The sequence below is a fragment of the Moschus berezovskii genome, chromosome 2 (genome assembly GCF_049115385.1).
Source record: "Moschus berezovskii isolate FMDL1 chromosome 2, NW_MosBer_1.0, whole genome shotgun sequence".
NCBI classification, from domain to species: domain Eukaryota; kingdom Metazoa; phylum Chordata; class Mammalia; order Artiodactyla; family Moschidae; genus Moschus; species Moschus berezovskii.
In genome coordinates, this window is record NC_142461.1 from 14,558,818 (window position 1) to 14,584,587 (window position 25,770).

Here is a 25,770-nt window from a genome sequence, read left to right on the forward strand (position 1 = left end):
GATGCTAAATTCCGACAGCACTACCTTCAAGAACTGAACCAGAAAGTGAACTTCATGTATCCCAACTACTATTAAGTCTGCCCTCACTAAACACCCAGGAGGCATGAAATCTTCAAACTTCCCAACCTCTGATTATTTCACCTCCTTACAGGAATTATAGGCAGGACCCAAAAGAAGCCTTGAGAATACCAAGATTTCTAAGGAGACATAAATAAAATTCCACCTGAGGCTAGAGAACAAATGCACAGACAAAGAGCATGTAAAATATGTTTTATTGTTCTTTAAAAGGGCTCAGGGTTTGGTTTCAAATCAGGCTGCACACCTTTCATCAGTCTGACATCTCTCTCACCATGTCAAACTGGCTTCAGCTAGCAATACTTCATTAAATTCAAAAGAAAAAAAAATTTTTTTTTTTAATTTTGAAGAAAATCCAGTTCTGAGAACAATTAACATCATTCTGTAATTTAAAACAATATGAGGGCTAATGTTTCATGTTATTTTACATACCCTTCTCCTCATACAGAACCAGGAATGTAATTTTCCTAACTCAGGCAGGCACTGTTACTGGTGGATACTGCTCACTCACTCACTCACACTCACACACACACACACACACCCTCTCTTCCCCCTTCCTCTCCCCCTCCCTTCTTCTCTCCCTCCAAACAACAAAAATCAGAGCACGTCAAAGGAAAAAGGTTTGTTATGGTATTGATCAAAACCCTTGGAGTCAACAGTTTATCTGAGCTTAGAGGGCATGCTGTTTTGATCTTGAACCTATGTTAAAGGAATCCACTGTCATATTCTGAAATAAAGAATTTTGGATAGTACCATCATTTTTCACTTTAAAATCCTAGAGACAATTTCAAAAAGCATTATTTTGCTTTGTTTTCTGGGACAGGGGAGGAGAGAATCTACAGATTTTCATTTATTTAAAAATCAAAAACAGCTCGGCATAGGAAATAGGCAGTTCACATAGCCAGCCAACATCTGAGGTATCATCAGTGTGAGACAAGGTCCTGGTCCATTCCTACTGGCCTAGCTGATCCTAACAAAATGGGAAGTTTAAGGCTCTGCATAGCAAATTCCAACAGAACAAGATGACCCTAACACTCCATTCAAATCCTTAGAAGCAGAGCACTATTAATTATGCAATATTCAGACGGAGAGTGCAAGAGGCCGTCCAACCTGCTCTGTCAATGCAGCCTGGTCACAACAGCAAAGGAGCAGAAAAACAGCTTTTCTAGATCAGTACATTACACCCAGCAAAGCATCTGCAGAAACGACACTACACCACTGCACTAGCCACGGTCCCTTTGCTACACACTGAGCTGCTCTATGTCTCTCTTCTACCCTGTTATGGCCTGTGGACACATACTCACTAGGCATTGTTGGTTTTGAACCAGCAAAAAAAAAAAATTTTTTTTTTAAGTCTCATAAAGAACCTAGTAAGAAAATAACAAGGCAATCAGTGGTTAAACTGAACTGTACATATAGGGAGCAGTTTGGAAAATACCCATTACAGGCATTTCCCAAGTCTAAAATATTGTGTCTTTGCTGCTACTCCTTTGACTGGTCCTGAAAATTCAGAGTACAAATTAAGTCCTAAAATAAAAAACTTTACACTACCAGCATTCTCTGACATCATTAGACAGAAAATCAGAGTAATGCTACAGCCCACAATTCTACAAGGTGTAGAAAGTGTACTAAGGCTCTGCCTGGATACATCTTTAGTGATGGCCTGGAGTACTCCCCTTCTGAAAGAAACATCTCTGGGACACCCACTTAGCTTCATTGGTTGGAAAAGAGATGAATTCGACTCTCAGCTAAGTTCTTTGAGAAGAAAGACTCCTCTTAAAATGCCATTTCCCTACAAATTTATCAAAACAAAAGGTTCCTGGCTACCGTGCCTAATGCTGAATAGGGTTTCCAAAAAAAGAAACTAACATGAATACCCCATCATCAGTAAAGACTAAGAACCACCTGGATCATACAATATATATGTCACTGCCTTTTTTTTTTTTTTTTTGGTGTTTTGTTTATTTTTTCCTAAACGTGCCCAGGTGGGCTTAAGGCTGCCAGACTGCACACACATCTAGAGTAACATGGGCTTCTCCTATTCCACCTACAACTTTTATCAGGGGAAAAAACAGGGATAGGAGAAAGTGAGAAGAAGGGAAAAATATACCAATCTCCCCCCTCCCCCCTCCCCCAAGAAAGAAAGAAATCCCACAATAGGGATATCTATGTGCCAAGCATAATGGAAGAGTGTGCTCCCCAAACAGATGGTTCTGCAGAGGCTCATGTTCTGCTGGTTTTCCTTAGAGACCTATTTTGAGAAAGTTAAAAAAGACAGGAGTTTTTGAAATAAATTCAATCCTGGCAGAAATTCAAACTCCAACACTAGAAGCAAAATCATCCTTCACTAAATTAATCCCTATTTTCTTTCTCTTTTTCTTTTCTTAAACATTTTATTCACGTTATAGAGGGATTTGTGTTTGCTTTTTTCCAATCATTAGAAGAGTGGTTGAGGAGTACTGAATCCATCACTACTTTGATGACACAGTTAAGATTCCAGATTCACATTTCCAGGTACCAAGAGTTCCCTCTAAATGCTACAATCAAGTCAGCCTTCGTATATATTTCTTTTTTACTGAACACAGCAATGCCCGTTGGTATCTCTGAAGCGTAATCGCATCTTAGGTCGGTATTTCTCCAGGTAAAGCAGCTGTTTGGAATTGAATGCTCCCCTTCTTTTTCTGAAAATACAAGAATGGCAAACTTTATCATGTAAAAAAAGAGCTGCCTGACATGCATATTTATGGCCTATGGCCTTTCTAACTCTACATAGCTGAAAACCAGCATATTTCCCATATATCACTGCCTACGCGAAAGGGCTGAACTGAACAATGAAATTTCTGTGCCTTCCTAAATGAAAAATAGACAAATTTTCTTTGCTCTCATTAGAGTCTCTTAATTGTTAATAAATATCAGTATGATTTATCCAAAGACATCTGACTATATTATTCCCAATTAATATATTCTTCATATTAGAATTGGCAGCAAGTATTTAGGATAAATGAGCAAATATTTATATAAAGCAGCAGGCAGAGATGACATTCCTTGAAATAGGTTACCTTCCAAGAGCTGCTACCATACATTTCATGCCCTTTGTCACAAAGTATCATTTTTTTTTTTGTAAGAAAAGGCTAAAAAGAGAAAGGGCAAGACAATAATTGCCAAAGAAACAACAAAATAGCCTATTATTCCAGACTGATGTCAAGATTCTGTTTGGACACTACCATCCCGATTTTGTGACTGAATAGGTCACTTAAGAGTCCTCCGTGATTACTCCCTCTATGGTTTCTTCCTTTCCTCTTTGTCACAGAGTTACATCTGGAAGGCATTTTAAAGTAAAAGTTGCTCAGTCATGTCTTGACTCTTTGCGACCCCATGGACTATACTATACAGTCCATGGAATTCTCTAGGCCAGAATACTGGAGTGGGTAGCCTTTCCCTTCTCCAGGGGATCTTCCCAACCCAGGGATCGAACCCAGGTCTCCCGCATTGCAGGCGGATTTTTTACCAGCTGAGCGACAAGGGAAGGCATTTTGGACATCTATTAAAAAGAGGCACTAGATCACTGAAACTCCATTACCTAGCTATTCGTTTTTAAGATTTCTAGATATTCAAGTCATATACTGGATATATTCTCCAATGTCCAAATTTGCCATCTAAATGAGAAAATATTTAAATCTGGGAGGCAGAGTGTTACTGTGAGTCTTTTTATCACTTGCTATTTTTGGTATCTTCAAACAACATTCTAAGCCAGACAGCAAATTACTCTGTACTATAATTGGATACTTTTTATAATTGCTCCCTCTTGTATGATTTTGCTTTATGTATTTCTGAAAATAAAATTTCATACTCACTGTCTTATAAACTGAACTGCATCTTCGTACTTCATTCCACATTCAATCAAAGCAAGTGCAACTAGTACAGGTGCCCTGCAGAGAAAAACTCATTTGTAAATGAACCACAGGTCTTTGGAATTAAAGGATTTTTAAAAAACCCAGGGTTACATATTATCAAAATTATTTAAAGCTTGAGTTTTCCTTATTCCTATATACTAAAATATCAGTTATTTTCCTACAGAGTAAAAATAACTAAATTATAGATTCTAGGTTTTCTTCTATTTTTAGTAAAAAGCACAAAAATTTAAACTTTTATTTAGAGATCTTTACTCTTTAAAATATCATCACATTGTACCTTAAAGTTCCCATCATTTTATATCACCAAATATCCATTGATCTTTAACCATTAGCATAGTAAATGACCAGATGTATTATCCTGTCTCAGAATGTTTGTTACAAATCAATTTTATTATCATTTCTTCACCAAATATGAAAACAGTGCTAGATTTCCTCAACAAAATCCTTTCTATGAGCTACGGGGCTGTCAGAGAACTGGTAATTGGGATTTGCTTTCTATATCAGCATATATATATATGTATTTTTTTTAATATAACAAATGAAACGATGTTTTTAAAATGTACACTCAGTTCAGTCGCTGTCATGTTCGACTCTTTGCGACCCCATGAATCACAGTACACCAGGCCTCCCTGTCTATCACCAACTCCCAGAGTTCACTCAAACTCATGGCCATCGAGTCGGTGATGCCATCCAGCCATCTCATTCTCTGTCGTCCCCTTCTACTCCCGCCCCCAATCCCTCCCAGCATCAAAGTCTTTTCAGATGAGTCAGTTCTTCGCATCAGGTGGCCAAAGTATTGGAGTTTCAGCTTCAACATCAGTCCTTCCAAAGAACATTCAGGATTGATTTGCTTTAGGATGGACTAGTTGGATCCCCTTGCAGTCCACAGAACTCTCAAGAGTCTTCTCCAGCACCACAGTTCAAAAGCATCAATTCTTCAGCGATCAGCTTTCTTCACAGTCCAACTCTCACATCCATACATGACCACTGGAAAAACCATAGCCTTGACTAGACGGACCTTGGTTGGCAAAGTAATGTCTCTGCTTTTTAATAATGCTATCTAGGTTGGTCGCAACGTTCCTTCAAAGGAATAAGTGTCTTTTAACTTCATGGCTACAATCAGCATCCGCAGTGATTTTGGAGCCCAAAAAAATAAAGTCTGACACTGTTTCCATTGTTCTCCATCTATTTCCCATGAAGTGATGGGACCAGATGCCATGATCTTAGTTTTCTGAATATTGAGTTTTAAGCCAACTTTTTCACTCTCCTCTTTCACTTTCATCAAGAGGCTCTTTAGTTCTTCACTTTCTGCCATAAGGGTGGTGTCATCTGCATTATCTGAGGTTATTGATATTTCTCCCGGCAATCTTGATTCCAGCCTGTGCTTCTTCCAGCCCAGCGTTCCTCATGATGTACTCTGCATAGAAGTTAAATAAGCCAGGTGACAATATACAGCCTTGATGTACTCCTTTTCCTATTTGGAACCAGCCTGTTGTTCTATGTACAGTTCTAACTGTTGCTTCCTGACCTGCATATAGGTTTCTCAAGAGACAGATCAGGTGGTCTGGTATTCCCATCTCTTTCAGAATGTTCCACAGTTTACGGTGATCCACATAGTCAAAGATTTTGGCATAGTCAATAAAGCAGAAATAGATGTTTTTCTGGAACTTTCTTGCTTTCTCCATGATCCAGCGGATGTTGGCAATTTGATCTCTGGTTCCTCTGCCTTTTCTAAAACCAGCTTGAACATCTGGAAGTTCACAGTTCACATATTGCTGAAGCCTGGCTTGAAGAATTTTGAGCATGACTTTACTAGCGTATGAGATGAGAGCAATTGTGCCGTAGTGTGAGCATTCTTTGGCTTTGCCTTTCTTTGGGATTGGAATGAAGACTGACCTTTTCCAGTCCTGTGGCCACTGCTGAGTTTTCCAGATTTGCTGGCATATTGAGGGCAGCACTTTCACAACATCATCTTTCAGGATTTGAAATAGCGCAACTGGAATTCCATCACCCCACTAGCTTTGTTCGTAGTGATGCTTTCTAAGGCCCACTTGACTTCACATTCCAAGATGTCTGGCTCTAGGTCAGTGATCACACCATTGTGATTATCTAGGTCATGAAGATCTTTTTTGTACAGTTCTTCTATGTATTCTTGCCACCTCTTCTTAATATCTTCTGCTTCTGTTAGGTCCATACCATTTCTGTCTTTTATCGAGCCCATCTTTGCATGAAATGTTCCCTTGGCATCTCTAATCTTCTTGAAGAGATCTCCAGTCTTTCCTATTCTGTTGTTTTCCTCAATTTCTTTGCATTGATCACTGAGGAAGGCTTTCTTATCTCTCCTTGCTATTCTTTGGAACTCTGCATTCAGATGCTTATATCTTTTCTTTTCTCCTTTGCTTTTTGCTTCTCTTCTTTTCACAGCTATTTGTAAGGCCTCCCCAGATAGCCATTTTGCTTTTTTGCATTTCTTTTCCATGGGGATGGTCTTGATCCCTGTCTCTTCATGAACCTCCATCCATAGTTCATCAGGCACTCTATCAGATCTAGTCCTTTAAATCTATTTCTCACTTCCACTGTATAATCATGAGGGATTTGATTGAGGTCATATCTGAATGGTCTAGTGGTTTTCCCTACTTTCTTCAATTTAAGTCTGAATTTGGCAATAAGGAGTTCATGATCTGAGCCATAGTCAGCTCCTGGTCTTGTTTTTGCTAACTGTATAGAGCTTCTCCATCTTTGGCTGCAAAGAATATAATCAATCTGATTCCCGTGTTGACCATCTGGTGATGTCCATGTGTAGAGTCTTCTCTTGTGTTATTGAAAGAGGGTGTTTGCTTTGACCAGTGCATTCTTTTGGCAAAACTCTATTAGCCTTTGCCCTGATTCATTCCATGCTCCAAGGCCAAATTTGCCTGTTACTCCAGGTGTTTCTTGACTTCCTACTTTTGCATTCCAGTCCCCTATAATGAAAAGGACATCTTTTTTGGGTGTTAGTTCTAAAAGGTCTTGTAGGTCTTCATAGAACCCTTCAACTTTGGCCGCTTCAGGGTTACTGGTTGGGGTGTAGGCTTGGATTACTGTAATATTGAATATGTGATATTGAAAATGTCCACTACAGAGCACTAACTTTGGACTGGCTACCTAATTAAGACTGTTATTAGTTTAAAAAATTGCCCCAAGTCAGGAAAAGGACTGAAACTTCTTGACACTGAAGAAGAAACTGTACTAAACTGCAAAAAGGAAAACAGCAAACAAGAGGGTTGAGCAGCGTAACAGCCTGAGTTGCCACCACCATGAGACAGCAGCAGCCTTCATGACTGTTCTGAGTCAAAGTGCAGATCATGAACTGACGTTTAATCTACTGCTGATGAGCGCTGCAACACCATTTCACGAAACGCTCAAGGGAAAAGTTTTTAAAGTCAAAGTCAATTTTCATTCTCCATACATACCCTTAGAAGAGTTTAAGATTCAACCATCTGCTCCTCATCTATTAATTTCCCATTTATCTCAAACCAAAATGAACCATATACGAATTCTTAAAATCTAAAGATACTTTATCTTTGTTGTCAATTTAAAAGACCTAAACCTTTGATTACTGGAAATAGGGAGAAAAAAACTAACATTGAATTAAAGCTGTATTTCTGGCTCAAAGATAAGAGAATTACATTAAGACAGTTTCAAAACAAGTTTAGAACCATCACCCCCTAAATCTAGTATGGTATGAGACAAACAATGAAATGTAAGTTACGTCGAGAAATCATGACACCAGCTTTTACTCTCATTTCCTTTCAGGCAATTTAACATTTAGGGTAACAAATACCAATTTCTACCAAAGTGAAAGTTTTGATAATGAATTCACAGACAAGAGAAGAGCTTACCTTCCCAATCCTGCAACACAATGCACTGCAACACAGCAACCTGGTTCTTCACGAAATTTGGTTTTTAGTAGGTTTAGCCAATCATCTACTATCTGATTAGGGGGTGGTGCTCCATCGTCAAAAGGCCAATCCTAGGAAGAAAAGATCTTTGAAATTAAATTGATACTTTCTCCAGGATGAACATCCTAATGCACAACAGCTACACAGTACACAAGAATGGCCTAACTGCATTAACTTTACTAACATGTACCTATTCTTAATCACACAATTCTGATCACTTCTGAAAAATGATCAAGATCAAAATTCAAGCATGCCAAACAACTCAGCCTTCTCAATGAAGCATAGCCAGCATCAAAAGCATCAAACTTCATCTTTGGAAATAACTTTTATCATAGTGACAAGTGGCTAGCATTCTTCAAACATCTTATCTGAATAGAGCAGTATTAGACATAATAGAGAAAATTAAAATTAAAACTGAGATAAAGTAAGAGAGGACACAACACCTGTCAATAAGATTTAGAAGTCCACTCTGGCAAAGAAGTGTACCAACTGGTATCTCATTGGTCTCTACAAATATAAATAATTTTGAAGATTATCCTCTAAGTAGCTCTAAGTTACAAGTACCTTTTCTTTAGAGCAAAACTCTCTGATAAGTAATTTCCAACAGCAGACCATAACAGAAATGGACTACCACCTTTGTGCTTACAAAAGTCAAGCAGCAAATATTTTTAAAGCTCTGCCTAAATTATACATATCCCATTTTATAAGCACAGTGCCACATGATACAATCCTGAGAAGAAAAGAACATCTTCTCAAGTATTCCTTTCTCCTTTAATATTCATTGATTTCAGTTGTTTTTCAATTAAGACCAACCCCATGTGCATTCACAATACAGGCAGGAGTTTATCTTCCTTGTTACCAAAACACAAGGTTCTGAGAAATCAAGATAAGTCACCTTTGAAAAAAGGAGAGAGGGAGATTCACGTGTTACATACCCTCTCTCCCATCTAGCTTCAAGAACAGAAATGCAAAGACACTGGAAATTTTTTTTTAATACTACTCTAATGAGATTGGATAAGGACACTTTAAGATACTAGAGAAGGAAAAAGAGAAAAGTGACAGAACACTAAATTGATTCTGCACTTACTATTGGCACCACTAAAACACTTCATGTAGCCCATTAGCCACAACAGCTCATAATGTTTGATTTGTCAACTATACCCCACAATTAAAGAGCTGTCAGTGTTGTTATCATAAACATCACTAGAGTTTAACTGTAAATACCAGTAAAACTAGTATCTAGTCAAGAGCTTGGAGAAGGCAATGGCAAGCCACTCCAGTACTCTTGCCTAGAAAATCCCATGGATGGAGGAGCCTGGTAGGCTGCAGTCCATGTGGTCACTAAGAGTCAGGCACGACTGAGTGACTTCACTTTTCACTTTCACACATTGGAGAAGGAAATGGCAACCCACTCCAGTGTTCTTGCCTGGAGAATCCCATGGATGGGTGAGCCTAGTGGGCTGCCATCTATGGAGTCGCACAGAGTCAGACATGACTGAAGCGACTTAGCAGCAGCAGCAGTCAAGAGCTTACTTCCTCTAAAACTCTGAAATGTATCTGGTTAAGAAACAATAATATGAAACATGCCTTTACTGACTCATACAAGCAGTTTCTATCAAAAAATCACTAAAGTAGTAATTTAGAAGCATCTGAACTTCAAACTGACATGGCTGAAACCACCATTACATCAGTCTTTTCTAATAAGCCCTCTGATTTACAAGAACACTGGTCAAAGTGTTGAAAGGTCTCATGTTGGATATCCTCGTGTAAAGTGTTCCAAACCCTCTTCACCTAGCGAAAGTAAATTAGTGATTACATTTAAAATTTCTGCCTAGGAAAAAAAAAAGAAATTCCAAGCTTAATTCTAAATGTCTCCCTTTTTTTTTTTTTTTCAAGTTTTAGTTAGACGTTTAATTTTACCTGATCACAGCTCTTCAAAACAAAAGCCTAGATTTAAAGGCTTGGAATAAAACTCAGATCTAAAATTATCTTCTATAAACTACTTCAAGTTCTTTAGTTCTTTCTATTTCATAAAGGTATTTACCAACATTACTAATTCAAACAGACTACAGTCACTCTGCAGTTCATTTTCTCACCCTGCCAACTGTCAAAACAAACTAATTTCTCATCTACCGACTAAAGAACATACTTATAATACAGGATAAGAACTTGTATTTTGGTTTAATTTCAGAAGTTAAAATTCTGTTTTTGTTTTTTTAAACATAGGGCTACAATTACCCATGTTTATACTTATCCCCAGTGATCCAGCCAGAAGACCTTAAAGTCATTTGGAAATAGGAATGCAAGCAAAGTATAATTACCATGTCATACTATTAAAATACATTTTCTAAAAAAACCATAATGTTTGGTTTTTTAGTTTTAGTGTTTTCACCAAAGTGGAGGTGAGGAAACTTTATGGATCAGGTATGAGAAAACTGCCATACCAATAGGACATTCATTTTCTTTGCATCAACTGCCTTCTCAACTAGCAACCAATGCAATAAAAAATAAGAACATAACCTGGTACCATTACCGTGCTTAGTACTTTCTTCCTACCCAATCATTTCAAAAATCTCTCCGTCATCTGTGCACTACAATGCCTTCCCACAACCATGCCAAACAGCTCTAAGACACCAAGACTACAGGGCCAATCAGATACGTGCTACTCTAACATAGACAACTGTTTAGAGAATCCAGTATAAAATCTTACCTAATCTGAGGTGCCTATTTCCACTAATGAAATAGAATATTTAGGGGGCAAGGGGAAACTTAATTTAAAATAATTCCAATCACTATATTCAAACTGAACTATGAAAGAAATCAAACCAAACAAAAGCTTGTTAGAAACCTACCAAAAAATATCATAGAGTATGTTAATTACTCTAAAGCAAGATGGCTTCTCCCTTTCCCTTCTTTTCCTTTCTCCCACCTTTTTGTCTCTTACAAGTTATCCTATATCCAATATAAACTGTACTCCTACAATATAAAATATTAAGTAACCAATCTGTACTTGCAAAGTGAGAGAGACTATTTCCATGTGATTTAAGAATGTCTAGTGGTCATGTATAGATGTGAGAGTTTGACTGTGAAGAAAGCTGATCGCCAAAGAATTGATGCTTTTGAACTGTGGTGTTGGAGAAGACTCTTGAGAGTCCCTTGGATTGCAAGGAGATCCAACCAGTCCATTCTGAAGGAGATCGATCCTGGGTGTTCATTGGAAGGACTGACGCTAAAGCTGAAACTCCAATACTTTGGCCACCTCATGTGACGAGTTGACTCACTGGAAAAGACTCTGAAGCTGGGAAGGATTGGGGGCGGGAGGAGAAGGGGACGACAGAGAATGAGGTGGCTGGATGGCATCACCGACTCGATGGACATGAGTTTAAGTGAACTCCAGGAGTTGGTGATGGACAGGGAGGCCTGGTGTGCTGTGATTCATGGGGTTGCAAACAGTCGGTCACGACTGAGCAACTGAACTGAACTGAACTGAAATGGAAAAGTCAGATTCAAACCAGTAGCCTAGAAACAAAAGCTAAACATCACATTAATTGCCTAGAGAAAAATGAAATTTCTGATTTTCTTTAAGTAAGTGTATGCTAAATTTTGTCTTTCATTTGTTGAAAATACTCTGCATCTGTAGATTTTAACGGCACAAATGAGCAAAACTGCCAACCCAAAGGAATTTTACTAGATTTCTATGATTGTTTTATCTTCTGTAAGTTTAAAAAACAAACTATGAGCGCCAAGTTTTAAAAATATCTATGTTTGAAAGGTACAACTTGTTTGTAGTGAAAAATTAAAACACTACACACTCACTAGAACGTGGATTCCTTCTTTTTCAACTGGTGCTTTATCATATGTAGCATCACAAACTCGAACCAAAGTTGTCACTCCATACTTCTTAAGCTCCTTTAAAGAAAAACAAATATAAGGAAATGTGTTTTTAGAATCTGCAATGAAAGCTTTAAAAACATATGCCTATAAAATGAAATGAGACTTCATTCTTAAAGATCAAAATCATTCTTCTTATAACAACATATACAATGGACACTCTTGTATTCACAGTGGAAGCATCGTAAGACTCTCTTTTGTACAGGGCAGTTCGGTAGCATAACACAAAAACTTTAAAAACACACTTTCGCCTAGAAATTCTACTTCTGGAAATTTATACTAATGAAATAATTAAAAATATACACAAAGACTTAGGTATGAGCATGTTCAGCACAGGTTGTTTGAGACAGCAAAAAGCTAGAAATATTAATAGTCCAAAAACAGGCGAATGGTTAAAGAAACTGTAGCACATTCATACAGAATACTATGACAGCTATACTAAGGAGGTTGGGGGAAATTCTGTTTTAAATAGTGAGCCTATCTATATGTATATTTATAAATAAACACATAAATACAGAGAAAAATGTCTAGATAGCAGGCACTAACAGTTAAGTATTTTTAAATTGTCTTTTGCTCATTTGTATCTTCTGATTTTTTATGTAGTAAGTGCTTTTTGTAATTTAAAGAAACAGTAATTTTGAAATTAAGCTTAGAAAGTGGTTTATATTACAAAGTTAAGTAACATAGAAATAATTATAGCCAGAATTCTTGCTTCTTTAAAAGTTTTCCTATAGGGCCTTCCCTGGTGGTCCAGTGATTAAGACCCCTCCTTCCAATGCAGGGGACACAGGTTTGATCACTGGTCAGAGAACTAAGATCCCACATGTTGCACAGTGTGGCCAAAAAACAATGTAAAAGTTTCCCTATAGTAATGCCACCAATATCTTTTTATAGTTGCTGGAGTCTATGACCAAGGAATCCACAGGCTGAAAATAGTATCATGTAATTCAGCCAGGCTTAAAGGTGACTGAACCTGAGGGCATACAGGCTTGGAATCAACTTGGACACTGTGTACACAAGGTTAAGAAGCTCAGAGAATTAAAATATAAATAAGCAGGAACAGTGATATCCTACAAGTGTCAATCATCTAATTATCTAAAGAGAAAAGTTATTTTAATTGCTAAAAGACTTTATTTTTCACAGAAAGGCCTCTTTATAAAACAGACTCAGAGAAGTTATGTTATATATTGAGTCAGGAATTTTTAAAAATTTCAAAACTCAAATAAAATCCCATTAAAATGAACTTTACTGTAGCTGTTCATTCAAAGGTTCCAGTACAAATTTTTTATGGTAAATATTTGTGACCTTCAGCAAGTCAAAAGACTTTTCTGAACTCAGTTTTGCCATCTGTAAAGTGACAGAGGTAGATTTAGGATCCTTAGGCATTCATCTAGCTCTCCAAGTTGACTTTATAAATATATCAACAGAAATCACACTGGGATTGAACAATCTGAGAATGATTTAAAAGCTTACATTCAAATGTATGTTGAATAAAGCACAAAAAGTTTCTCTACTACTACCAACAGAAAAAAATGCAGGATCTAACATAAAAATGCTGCCTATAATAACTTTCCTTCCCCCAAATTTCTGGACACATGTATATGATGGTTACTATTCCTAAGTTCTTTGAGAGTAGCTTTTCATCAAAAGTGGTCAGAACATTTGAGGCAGAAATGGGTTTCAGTGTCAGAGATAATTCCACCACACACTTGGGTGCATTCAGGCAAATCGCTAAATTACTAAATCACTCTGAACCTCAGTTTCCTCATCGTTGAGAGAGACAGATGGTATCTATACCTCATAGGGTTACTGTGAGGAGTAAATGATATGATGCATAGAACTGCTTATTGTAGTGCTGGGTACACACAAAGTATTCAATAAATGTTAATTATCTTTGTTATTGAATGTGTAACAAAAGAACTGTTAACAATGTTGAAAGGATACAGTTAAAAACATTGTACTAGATATCTCTCAGATATCCCCAAATTCCATAAATGTTCTTTTAAAAATCTGTTTTAACTAATTCAGCTCAATTCAAACAAAGACCACCCATACTTCAACCAGAAATAAATGGCTTTGTGGTAAAAGATTTCTTTACAATGGTGTTAATTTTTAATGCAACTTTACCTATAAATCAATCCAAAAGGTAGACCACACTACAATCTTACCTCTGTGAACTTGTTGAGGGTAGCATTGGTAGGGTTGTGGGTTATCAGAAAACGCATGTTCTCATAGGAGATCTCCACAGGGGCTGGACGGTTCATTATGGCAAATAAAAAGTGTGAGCGTGCGTGTGTGAGTGTGATGGGGAAAATGAAAAAAAAATAAAAAATCAATAAATCTTGAAATGTTTCACAGCAGAAAACATTTAAAAGACCACTAAAATGCCTATATCAGTGTTTTCTCTTTTCAACTTGTTTATTCTTTCAGAAACTTCTCTTTTCAAGATAAGCAGAAGTATTCAGAATCCACTTGAATCCAAATTCAACTTGGGCCTCAATGTCTGCTGATGGATACCTTCGGACTACAAAAAAATCCAACTACATACAAAACTTAAGCAGCCTTTACTACATTTAGGCACTAGTGAGACAAGTTAAAAGTATAGGTCGCTTTCCACTTTTGTTTACTTGATGCTTAATTTTACTGGAGTCATTAAAAGAAATATGCTTGCAATTAAAAAAAAAAAAAAAAGAAGCCAACTATTTCTGAGGCCAATCTCGGTGTCCAGAGTCTTCAAGGCAATGTTAATTATGGCACATAGAACCTCCAAGCTCACTTGTCAGCGGAAACGCTGTGCTGAGCCTGGCAGAAGTCTGCCCTCACGCTCAGAATCGCCATAAATGTGCAACGTATATTCCAACGAAAAACCTGGAGGAGAAAAGCATAAGTAAAATGAACTGCCAGTTGACAGCATAGTAAACACAATGCCCAAAGTCAAGAATATATTTTCTATGAGCCCAAGACATCTGAAATGGTGCCGCTTCTAAACTATTGCCATCTATCAATAAACGGATAAAAGTGTATATACCAAGACTTTTTTAAAAATCAGAGATTCAAAGGTCAAGTATGCCCAAGGACTTCCCTGGTGATCCAATGGTTAAAGACTCCACACTTTCATTCCCCTTTCACTGCAAGGGACACAGGTTCAATTCCTGGTCAGGGAACTAGGATCATGCTTGCCACGTGATACACACATACACAAAAACATATGCTTTTCTGTTTACAAAATGAGGTTCAACAAAGTTCTGTGCTAATAAGATTTCTAACTCAAGTCATCTTAAAATGATTGAGTTTTTAAAATATCATTTCTAAATAATTAAAAGATGCTTCAAACCTCTTTCATTAAACCTCTTTCATTAAAAAGTTCACAATGATCTTGTTTTTTCTGCTGTGATGTTAACTATTTCTGATTAAAACTATATCTGTAAACGGATGAAGGATATTTACCAAAATTCCGTATGAAGATTTAATTCTTTCTATACAAAATATATGCACTGGCCCCAATATGATATCAGTTCAGAAAGTACTTTCAAGAAATTATCTTCTTTTCCTCCCAACTCTGAGTAGTTTTTAACTACCTATGAAGAATGACGTAAGAGGTTCAGAAAAGTGAATTGACTTGCCTAAGGTGAATGAATTAGTTGAGCCCAAATTTAAACTCAAGTCTTCTGTTAAGTCCTATACTTTTTCAAAGGTACCACAATGCCAGGTGACTCAACCAATGTACAGCTCCTGTTTTCTCATTTCTAGTTCCATTTATCTTTTTACTATTTCACATATCACTACCTCAAGAGTACAAAGGCATCTAAAGGTTAATTCACACAGCATTCTTCTGTCCAAATATTAATTCCTACTAAAAACAAGGCAAGAAGAGAAGTGGCAGAATTTTCAAAACAATAGTAATCTGTATAGCTGGCTCAGTCAGTGTATCAACATAATCATAAATTCCTCTGGAATTAGGAACAAGGCCTAAGTTCTTTTACCTGCCTCTTCCCTAAGCCACCAATAAATGCTTCTTAGAACTCTAAAAAAGATCACTGTGACCAGATGAAAGATGATTACAGAGGCACTTGAAGGGAAAAATTTAAATAGATAAGAATGAACCTAAGCCTCAAACTTTCAAGCCTAACCTTCTATCTTCAAGTGTCTTTTTTATAATAGTCTATAACATTTTATTTTGTAAATTACATATTTCTGATCATATTACCAAAGACACAAGCACAAAACTAAAACATTCCTAAAATATGAAAAGAGATATAAGATACTCGAAAAGGAATCTTAAAAACTTCAACACCTCAGCAAACTGAGTTATCCACTACAGTGAAAACAAAACTTCTACCTTCAAGCTAAGAAAAACATAATACACACCATCACTCTCATTCATAATTCTATCTGTAACCCTAAAACACAGCCACTTTAGATTATACATTTCACAGAGGATTCCTTGCAGTCAAGGAATTTTAAAGCTAGCAAAACTTAAGAGATCAAATAGACTGACCTTTAAACAAAAAAAAGAAAAAAGATGCTGTTTGGGATTCAGAGAGATTTAAAAGATTTAAGTAAGACCATACTGTTAATTAGTAGCAGATCAAGGACAAGAAACCAAGTCTTATTTTTCCTTCAATTTCGACTAATGAGGTACCCACTTATTTTTTTAAGTCATAGTCTTATTCATGATAATGTAACTGTTCTTCAAATATTTACTTGGATGTTCATTTGCAATTCTTTGACCTTTTAATAGGAGAGAAGAGAGTATTAAGTAACTACTCAAAGAACAATGGTTTGTGTGCAGCTCAGAGCAAAACACAGGGAAATTCTAACCTGTTTGAATCCCTTCCTTTAATGTTATCATAGCTAATGTGTGTGTCAGCTGAGAAAGGCACTCAAAGACCAGCATTGTAGTGATGGCCAGGCTGAAAAGGTTACAGCTCTAGCATTAAGTTTTCTACCAAGTCACTGTTTGTCCACTCAGCAAACAGAATAACCTTTATCCCATCTTATTCCTCCAAGCTCATTTTTAAAGGACCACTTCCGGGGATAAGGATAATTTATTATTAGAGTTTAAATTCTTTTTTTTTCTTTTTTGGCCACACAAGTTTAGTCTCAGTAACCTAACGAGGAATCAAACCCAGACTTTAGCAGTGAAAGCACTGAGTCCTAACCACTGGACCACCAGGGAATTCCCAGATTTTCAATTCTTAATACCATACTGAGATCCCCATGAAAGGAATTTCTGCCAAATGAAACAGTATGGTCTATCAAAGTTAACAGATACATGATAAAAGCCAAGTTTCTGTTGCTTCCCCTCCCCTACAAGTTCAACTACACATTAACTGTTAAAAGTTCTTGCACCTGTCAATTCAGATAAACTAATGTTAGTTTCTGTGACACCCATAAGAATGCAAAGCAAATAGTCTGTTTTTAAAAAAAATAACCCACCACAGCTGGAAAGTACTCAGAAGTTACAAAGCTGTAAATTTTAGCATAAACTCAGCACCTGCAGACTTTACTGGAAAACTTGCTCAAGTTTTCTAACATCAATTCTGCTCTAACTACTTAAATAAAAATTGATTTTTTGTTTTAATTTACCAAATGATGGAAAAGGTTTGTTTTGACAGTGATCGAATTCAAATACACATCCAAAAAGTCCCTCCACTCTTTATCTTTTATCAACTCTAACTTTTAAAATGTTGAATTTGGGATATTTCCATTTCCCAGCTGGTATTTCCATTTTGAACAAAAGAATGTAACTTCACTGAAGAACTAGAAAGGATGGTCTGTGACAGAGAAACCCATTTAAATTATAGAGGGAGAGAAGGGGAAAACAGAAAGAAGAATGCAGAAAGAGGGGGCTAGAAGAGCAAGTAAGCAGAGGCCTACCAAGCCAGAATAGTGCACTGCCAGTAAGACTAAATCAGTAACACAACAGAAACCACTTAAAATTCTGAAGAGCGTATGTCACAAGCTTAAATATCCAGTGTCAATACTCTACTGCTAACATCTACCCAGATGATACCCAAAAGCCAAAATGCATGAAATAATACAAGTTATCATCTAATCATGGCACAATGTTAAAATAAAAAAACACAGAGGTTAAAAAAAACAAAACATCAACGTAAAACGATATGGAAAGATGGCTAAGAGACACTAACAAGCAAAAAGAGTAAGGTGCTTACAATATGAACAGTGTATAAAGAAACAGTTTTGAGTACTGAATGTGGTTTCATTCCTACAGACTACCTGGAAAGGAACAAAGAGAGGAGGCTAACAGTATTTGCCTCAGGGTGGAGGCGATGGAAGCTGTTCTGAACAGTTTCTGGGCTTTTACCTTGATTTTTTAATTTTAATATTTTATCTTTTTTCTTTTGTTAGCTGCACCATGCGGGGGCATGTGAATCAAGGATCAAACCTGCACCCCTTGCATTCGAAGCTCAGAATCTTAACCACTGGACCACCAGGGAAGTCCCTTTAATTTTTAATTCTAGGGTGATAAAGAACTCTACAATGATTTACAATTCCACTACATCCTTAACTGCTATGATCACTGGATTACAAAGAGCCTCAAAAGGGGGCTAGTTCCTCTATCCCCAACAAGTCTGTACCCACACATTTCCAAAAAGACAGCTTTCTTCTTTGTCAAAGATACTACTGAGTAAAATTCAGATCCTGCTTTGGCAACTGTTAATTCTAAGTTCAAATATAGAGAATTCAAGTGCATGAGAACTTTACAAAATCAGCCCAATTTAATGTAACCCAAACTTACTGAGGGGCTTCCTTGGTGGCTCAGTGGTAAAGAACCCACCTGCCAATGCAAGATTCGCAGGTTCAATCCCTGGGTCAGGAAGATCCCCTAGAAAAGGAAATGGCAACCCACAAGAGTATTCTTGCCTGGAAAATCCCATGGACACAGAAGCCTGGAAGTACGGTCCTTCAGGTCACAGAAGAGTCAGACATGACACAGTGAAAAAACAACAAACTTACTGGGCATTTACCTTTTAAAAATCCTGTCAAAGCACTCACACAAAGCTTTCCACTGAGAAATCACCTCTATTTTTAAATTAAAGTAAATGATACAATAACCATTTGATAGGTTATACCAGTGTTCACCAAATTAAAACTGCACATTATAAGTAAATATACAATAAAGAACTCTAGATCTTAGAAAATAAAATCTAAAAACAAAGGTCTAAAGAACAAGTATACATTTACTGCTTACTTTTCTTACTAGAAATTCTACAGGAAGTCATGCTAATTTGAGTCAGCTTGTTTCTACAGCAGACAACATGAAAACATAATACAGTATATAAGACTCCAGGTAAGTTTTATGGTATATAATTCTCCAGACAAGAATACTGGAGTAGGCAGCATTCCCTTCTCCAGGGGATCTTTCCAACCTAGGGATCAAACCCAAATGCAGATCATATCTGCATTGCGGGCAGATTCTGTACTGTCTGAGCAACCAGGGAAGCCCCATATAAGACTAAAACCTTGCAACAATGTTTTCCTAAAACAATTTCACTTCATTGAAGACATCTGCATTGGCCTTAAAATAAGTATGAATAATCTGTCAACAGTAATTCATTCTCATTAAAGATCAGACATTTCCCCTGCAATTTAGCTAGTTAAGAATTCATAAATTCAAGTATTTACTGGACACAATGTGTACCATATATTCTTATAGGTACAGCAAGAGCAGTAAGCAAAACAAAAATTCCTGTCAGGATGGAACTTATATTTTAGTAGGCAGAAAAAGACAAAACATGCCTGTGCTATGGAGAAAAATGCAAAGCAAGTGAGCCTGCAATGTCAGAAGGGAGAGGGGATTCCACTTTTAAATAAGGCTAGCAGAAAATGCCTCAATGAAAAAAGTGACATTTTATCCTAGACCTGTGAGCCAGAAAGACATTTGAGGGAGCACTCTAGGCAGAGGGATTAGCTCTTGCAAAGGTTATGAGGTGGAGCCACACTTGGGAGTGTTCGAGGAACAGCAAGGGGACTAGTGCTACAAGAGCGTCAGAGAAATAAAAAGAGGGCCTTACAGGCCAACAAAAGTATCTGACTTCTACTCAGAGAAAAATAAGAGGTTTCAAGCAAGAGTGACAACTTATATTTAAAAAGATCATTCTAGATGCTACCTGGAGGCAGAAAATAAGAGCATTAAGGGTGAAAAGCAGTGAGATCCAGTAGGAACTTGATGCTACAATCCAGGAGCTAGATAATGGTAGCCTGGGCCAAAACAGCAGAAGTAGAGAGTATGAATCAGTTTCAAGATATACCTTAAGGTAGAACTCCAAAAGACTTATCCACAGATTAGACATGGGATCTTGGGGAAAAAAGTCAAGGCCCTGAGTAACTTAAGAACTCTCAGATAGCTGACTATTCAGACAACAGACCATAAAATCTTCACAACCATCAAGGAAGAAAAGCAGAGAAATGCCTCTGTAAAGAACTACTGAATCTACTGCATTTTGACCATTTGAGAAAAAAGTATCTTAAGACTTGTAAACTAAAAAAGACTCAACTCTTCTAATTAACCTGGGAGAAGTAGGTGAAGGGGATTTATAGGCACAAACTTCCAGTTATAAATTAAGTCAGTCATGGGGATATAATATACAGATAAGGAATATAGTCGCTAATACTATAATAACTTTTTATGGTGACAGATGGTTACTAGACTTACAGAGATGATCATTTCATAACGTATTTAAATGTCTAATCACTACATTATACACCTGAAACTAACATACTGTACCAACTAAACGTCAAGTAGAAAAAAAACAACTCATCTTCTGGGTAACTGGTCTCAAGTTGGAAATTTTTACTCATCCTTCATAACCTACCCAACTCATCAGAGCCTGTAGAAACAAAGCTCTACTCTCTGTACCACTTGTATTTGTTCACCCCTCTATCGTTGCATTTATCAAACTAAAAGCAGATGCCATTTGGCGACCTAAACCTAAGGCGATTCAAATTAATGTTAGTTCTCTTCCCCTACTGACTACAGTCCTGGGGAATTGATAAAGAGGTATCATTAAATTCTACACAAATTAGGATCCAAAATATCTGTAAACAAGCTAAAAATAGCAACGTGCTTCTCACTGATAAAAAAAAAAGTTTTGTAGTTACTCCCTTGGTTATTCCCACTTTCCTACTTCCTCATTTAAGGAGGGAACTTGAGAATCAAGTTCCAGTACACAAATCAATAATCAGTTCTATAAAAAGAAATTATGACCTTGTTGGTGGGAAAATATCTTAACATTTCAGAACCAGCAGGACATACATGGCCTGCCACACAGAAAGGAAAGGAAAGCAATTAACCAACAATCACACCCGCTTCTGAGAATAGTGACAGTTACTTTCTTGAGTCCTGTGGGCTCTGTTTCCACTCAAATGAAAAGGGAGTGGTTTTTAAATTTGTATGTTCTCTGGTGATTAGAAGCAGTTGTCCTTTTCTGGTAATTCCTACCTCTACAAATAACTGTAATACAAAAATTGCATTAAATTATTTTCACGCCACACTTGAAAATATTTACTTTTCAACTTTGTACTTCATTGTTCCTCGAAAGATTAGCAATTCTCTAGCTGAATCTCTTTGTTCAAATATGTTAAATATTTTTCCTTTCAGAAATAAAATTTAAATGGAGATAACAACACTATGGCCAATTTTCACTTTTTCTAAAAAATTATTTGAATACCAGAAAAAACATTAACATCCTAAAACATCACTCTAGTATTGGACATTAGCTTATTGTTTTCAGTGACTCTTTTAAAGATTAAGTTAAAGAGCCCTATTAAAATGCTTCTATTCATTCTCTTCCATTTCCAGGCAAAGGTATGATGACTATACTCTCCATAGGCTCTATGTTTAAAGACTTCAGTTTATGTACAAGACTCCCAAGCCTCTTTATTACAAAATTTAAGCACCTTCTTTTTCTAAAAACTATAGTACCCTCCTATATGGAATAGAGAACTATTTCAAATTCAGCTGCATTCCCATAAAATTAAATATTAGTATTTGTTTTCTTCTTTCCTTCCATCTTTATTTCTTTAATCTCAAAAGGCTAAATAATTTTCCTGGAGAACAACTGAAGTCTTAATCATTTTACTTTAGTTTATCACTGTACATACATTAACCCAAGAACCACTGAATTATTTCATTAATAAAGAAATTAATTTGAGAGTCTGAACTTCAATTGTAATAAAGCAAACTCAGAAGTAAAAATCCAAAAGGGCACCTGAATTCACCCTGTCAACACCACTTTGAAATGTTTTCTGAGCTATATTAGGACAGTTAGAACGACTATAACAGCTGCAAGTTCCCTGAGGTTGCAAAATAGATACTTGGGAAAAGGTTATTTGAATCACCTTTCAAAATAACCTACAGCACAGGAGCAGCATGCAAAGCAAAAACTTCCAGGCTATTGTTAGCATTATTTAAAATATATGTTTCAGAGCTTAGCAGTTTATGGGTCAGCTTAACTCTTTCATTTCCCCATTCTGTCTAACCTATTGATCATACTTAAAAGGTCCTCTTCAAGTATCTACCACCATAACGGGGGAAGGAAGCTCTCTATGTACAGGATATGGAATAAAAACATTCCAAATTACATCTTGTCAGCATAAGTTTCGTTTGAGCCCCAGAAATGTTTCTGCTGTTAGGGCATTTTGGTCCAAGTTTCCCCTAAGTAAGTTACACTTCACTTCCTCTCCTAAACTTGCTTCTTATAAGTCACATTATACTTCTCAACCATCTCTCTGTGCACTGAGTGTAAGATAAACAGACAAGAATCCAAATCATTCAATTTGGATCTGCTGGTGGCCTTTTAAAACATACTGTCTATCCACTAATTGCCCAATAATGACTTGATGTTTATTTTCATAAAATGAAACATTCAAAAATCTTCAGAAACCATACAGTGAAGGCAGCTGTTTCACATAACATGTAAATGTGAAGTAAAAAGGGTGAAATATCTCTTTAATGCCAAGGGGTTATTATTCTTTGCTCACCAGCTTAGTTCAACATGGATTCACCTTCCCTCTCTTCTCACTTAAAGAATGAAAAATTTCATCTTTCATGCTCTCTTCCTCCAAATGCTTACTGAAGTGAGAGACAATACACCAGTTCTGAATGATACTAAATCGCAGTCATCTAATCTTACAACAAAAGCATCTGTGGGGCTCTGTGTGCATACCATATTACTCAGGATCCTAGAAGAATAAATGTGGGTGAAAAATATTTGATGGTGGGTATTACAATTTCATTATTAATGCTACATACTTTGAAGACGCAAAATGAGCATGAGTAGAAATGGAGTGGGATTAATTAAGACTTATGAGGAAAGATAAAACTTTTATGACAAGACTGACAGAAATAGTGACAGGCCATGGTAGCATGACTTGAGAAAGGAACTAAGTCTTGGGTTAAATAACTCTCAGGAGGCTTTGACCATGCTGAGAATTTCACACCAATTCAAATGCAATAAAAGCTCTTAGGGATTTTAAAAGTAGAGTAGTAGTAACACTTTGCTTACTGAGAGAAAACAAATATTGCCATATTGGTAGGCATCTCCTGATCTACTAAGCAGCTCCATAATTACCAGCAAGCTTCACAAAAATAGCCTCTCAGCTTACTAAAATCTACCTGACAGTTGAATTCTTTTCCTAGTAAACAGATACAAATTTATCTAAATTCTACTTGTTGATGATCTCTAAATGAATATCTCATCTCACTAGGAAAACAGTTCAGCACTAAAGGTATGGCTTAAATTGGATGTGCTCTTCATCCAGAAAGATCTAAATTATTTGAATGATTTAAACCAATTACCAAGAGGAAACCTGTTTGTAACCACATGTGTGGAATGAAGAATGTCACTAGACTCTATTGTTTTTCCATCATATCCTTCTCAATTTGCTGACAAATCCTGCTGATGACTCATATCCTTCTGCACTAACCAACCAGTCACTCTGTTCCCTCATGATAGGCTTTCACTGATAATGGAAAGAAGGAAACTCACCAATTTGTTTTACTATTAAAAACAGTATATATCAATATGTGTATATAAATCCAATCTACAAAAACTATGATGGTACAACATGGTGAATGTTTTCAGTGAAAGACTGCAAAAAAGTTATGCTCAAATCTCAAAACTAAAAGACAACTAGAAGAAAGCAGACTTGATTGTGAATTTGAATTCTTGTCAAACAATACATTAGTTAAGAGCCAACATTTTTGACCACTGCAGAAATAAAAATATAAAGTAATTTATCTGATCTGCTAAAGCAAATATATCATGTGTGCATTTTATGCCAAAAGAATTAACATCTTCTGAGAAGAATGAAATTTCAACGCAAAAATACTATGAAGAAAATTAAATACACCAATTTTCTAAAAGGTAAAGACTGTTCTAATGGTCAAAATATTTTTTCAAAACAGTCTCAACTAGCAAGGAAAGGGTCACAGAAATGCTTAATTTTAAAATTCTCTACAGTTTAAAAAGGAATGTTGTGTAATGTAAATTTATATTTAAATGATGAAATTTAGTTTCTACACCACTTAAAATGGAGTGGATACTGTCTTACAGAATCTACGGGTAAAAAATCAGCACAGGCAAGCAAAACACATTTGTATTCAAGTCACATAAAGCTGTTGCTATAATCTGTCAACCCCTCAGCCATTTTTTTGGCAAAGAGTTTATGCACTGTAAATCTACACTGACTAAACAAATAGGGCAGGAAAAACCACCTCAACATGTGCAGGAGATAGGTTATATTCTCATACAGGTTCTAGAAACTCCACAGGATAACTACTCAAAGTGGACAGAGCCTGCAGTGCTGTGCAGTTTCTCCCATGAAGGTGTCAAAATAGAGACAGTTTCTGGTTTAGCCTAAATCTCTACAACTCCAAGGAGGGAGAGATTTCTGATACAATATCCACTTGAGCTCTGTATCAAGCAATCCTGTAAGGCTTCAAGTCTAAGTCAAAGGAGCCAGAGAATGTGCTTCAGTCAACAAAATGAAGGCTAACCAGAAAAAGCAACCAGACACCTCTATATATACACTAGTTCTGAAACTGAAAATGGATAATATTCCAAAGTAACAGATTCAAATCACCATTCCCAAGTAATTTTAGTTGGTGGCATCTGTTTATTTAACAAACCCAAGATGCAAAATTACCTGAACTGTACCATCAAGGACTCTTGCTTTATAAACTTAGAGAATAATCATTAGTTTCTACATAACCCAACTAGTATCTTGAGAAAAATCTCAAAGCAACAACATGCCCTGAAGAGAAAAAAAAAGCAACTGAAGTATCCTTTCAGTTCAGTCGCTCAGTCGTATGGGACTCTTTGCGACCCCATGAATCACTGCACGCTTTTTAAGGAAGTATCCTTTAAAAAACAAAAGGACTAAACACTAAATTTCAAGTGAAGAAAAAGGTAATTTCCTTAACGTCTATTAATTCCTACACAACTCATGTAAATGACTAAAGTTAACTGAGGAGGGTGGGGGGAAAGTTAGAAAGAGACTTAAGTACTTTAAGCCCCAGGGGGAAAAAATTTTTTTTAATCCACTGCCATCTATTTACTGATACTCTTTAACTAGGATTCAACAATTGATCTCTAAACCAATTTTCTCATCTACAAAATTGGAAGGATGCCATTACTTACTCCCAGGGTTATTATGAATTTAAAATATGATTTGTGATTCAGCACAAAGAAGATTCTTGAGACAATTTTGCTGAAACCTAAAGCATGCTGGACTTCACAAGTATTCCAAGACCTCAAAATCTCAAACCACCACCCTAAGTCAATAAACATAACTAAGTCTGGTATGTTAGAACTACGGTCCCGATTTCCAGTTGCTTGAAATTTTTAAAGATCACTAACTTCTATAACAAGCAGAGCTGATGGGACAGCACTTGAAGAAATCAACCTAACCTGGGCTTCCCT

General features: G+C 36.5%; 1 protein-coding gene across 4 annotated transcripts in view; it reads right to left on the minus strand.

Annotated features, from left to right (window-relative positions):
• Nucleotides 1-253: 253 nt before the first annotated feature.
• Nucleotides 254-25,770, minus strand: part of PTP4A2 (protein tyrosine phosphatase 4A2) — a 28,874-nt gene continuing 3,357 nt past the window's right edge. For all 4 annotated transcript variants that reach the window (XM_055397181.2, XM_088844520.1, XM_055397182.2 and 1 more), the window contains exons 2-6: nt 13,990-14,689; nt 11,747-11,839; nt 7,871-8,001; nt 3,930-4,004; nt 254-2,756 (exon numbers count right to left, since the gene is read on the minus strand). In XM_055397181.2, coding sequence (XP_055253156.1) covers nt 2,648-2,756; nt 3,930-4,004; nt 7,871-8,001; nt 11,747-11,839; nt 13,990-14,085 — 504 coding nt within the window. In that variant the 5' untranslated portion in view covers nt 14,086-14,689 and the 3' untranslated portion in view covers nt 254-2,647. The remainder of the gene's footprint in view (nt 2,757-3,929; nt 4,005-7,870; nt 8,002-11,746; nt 11,840-13,989; nt 14,690-25,770) is intronic.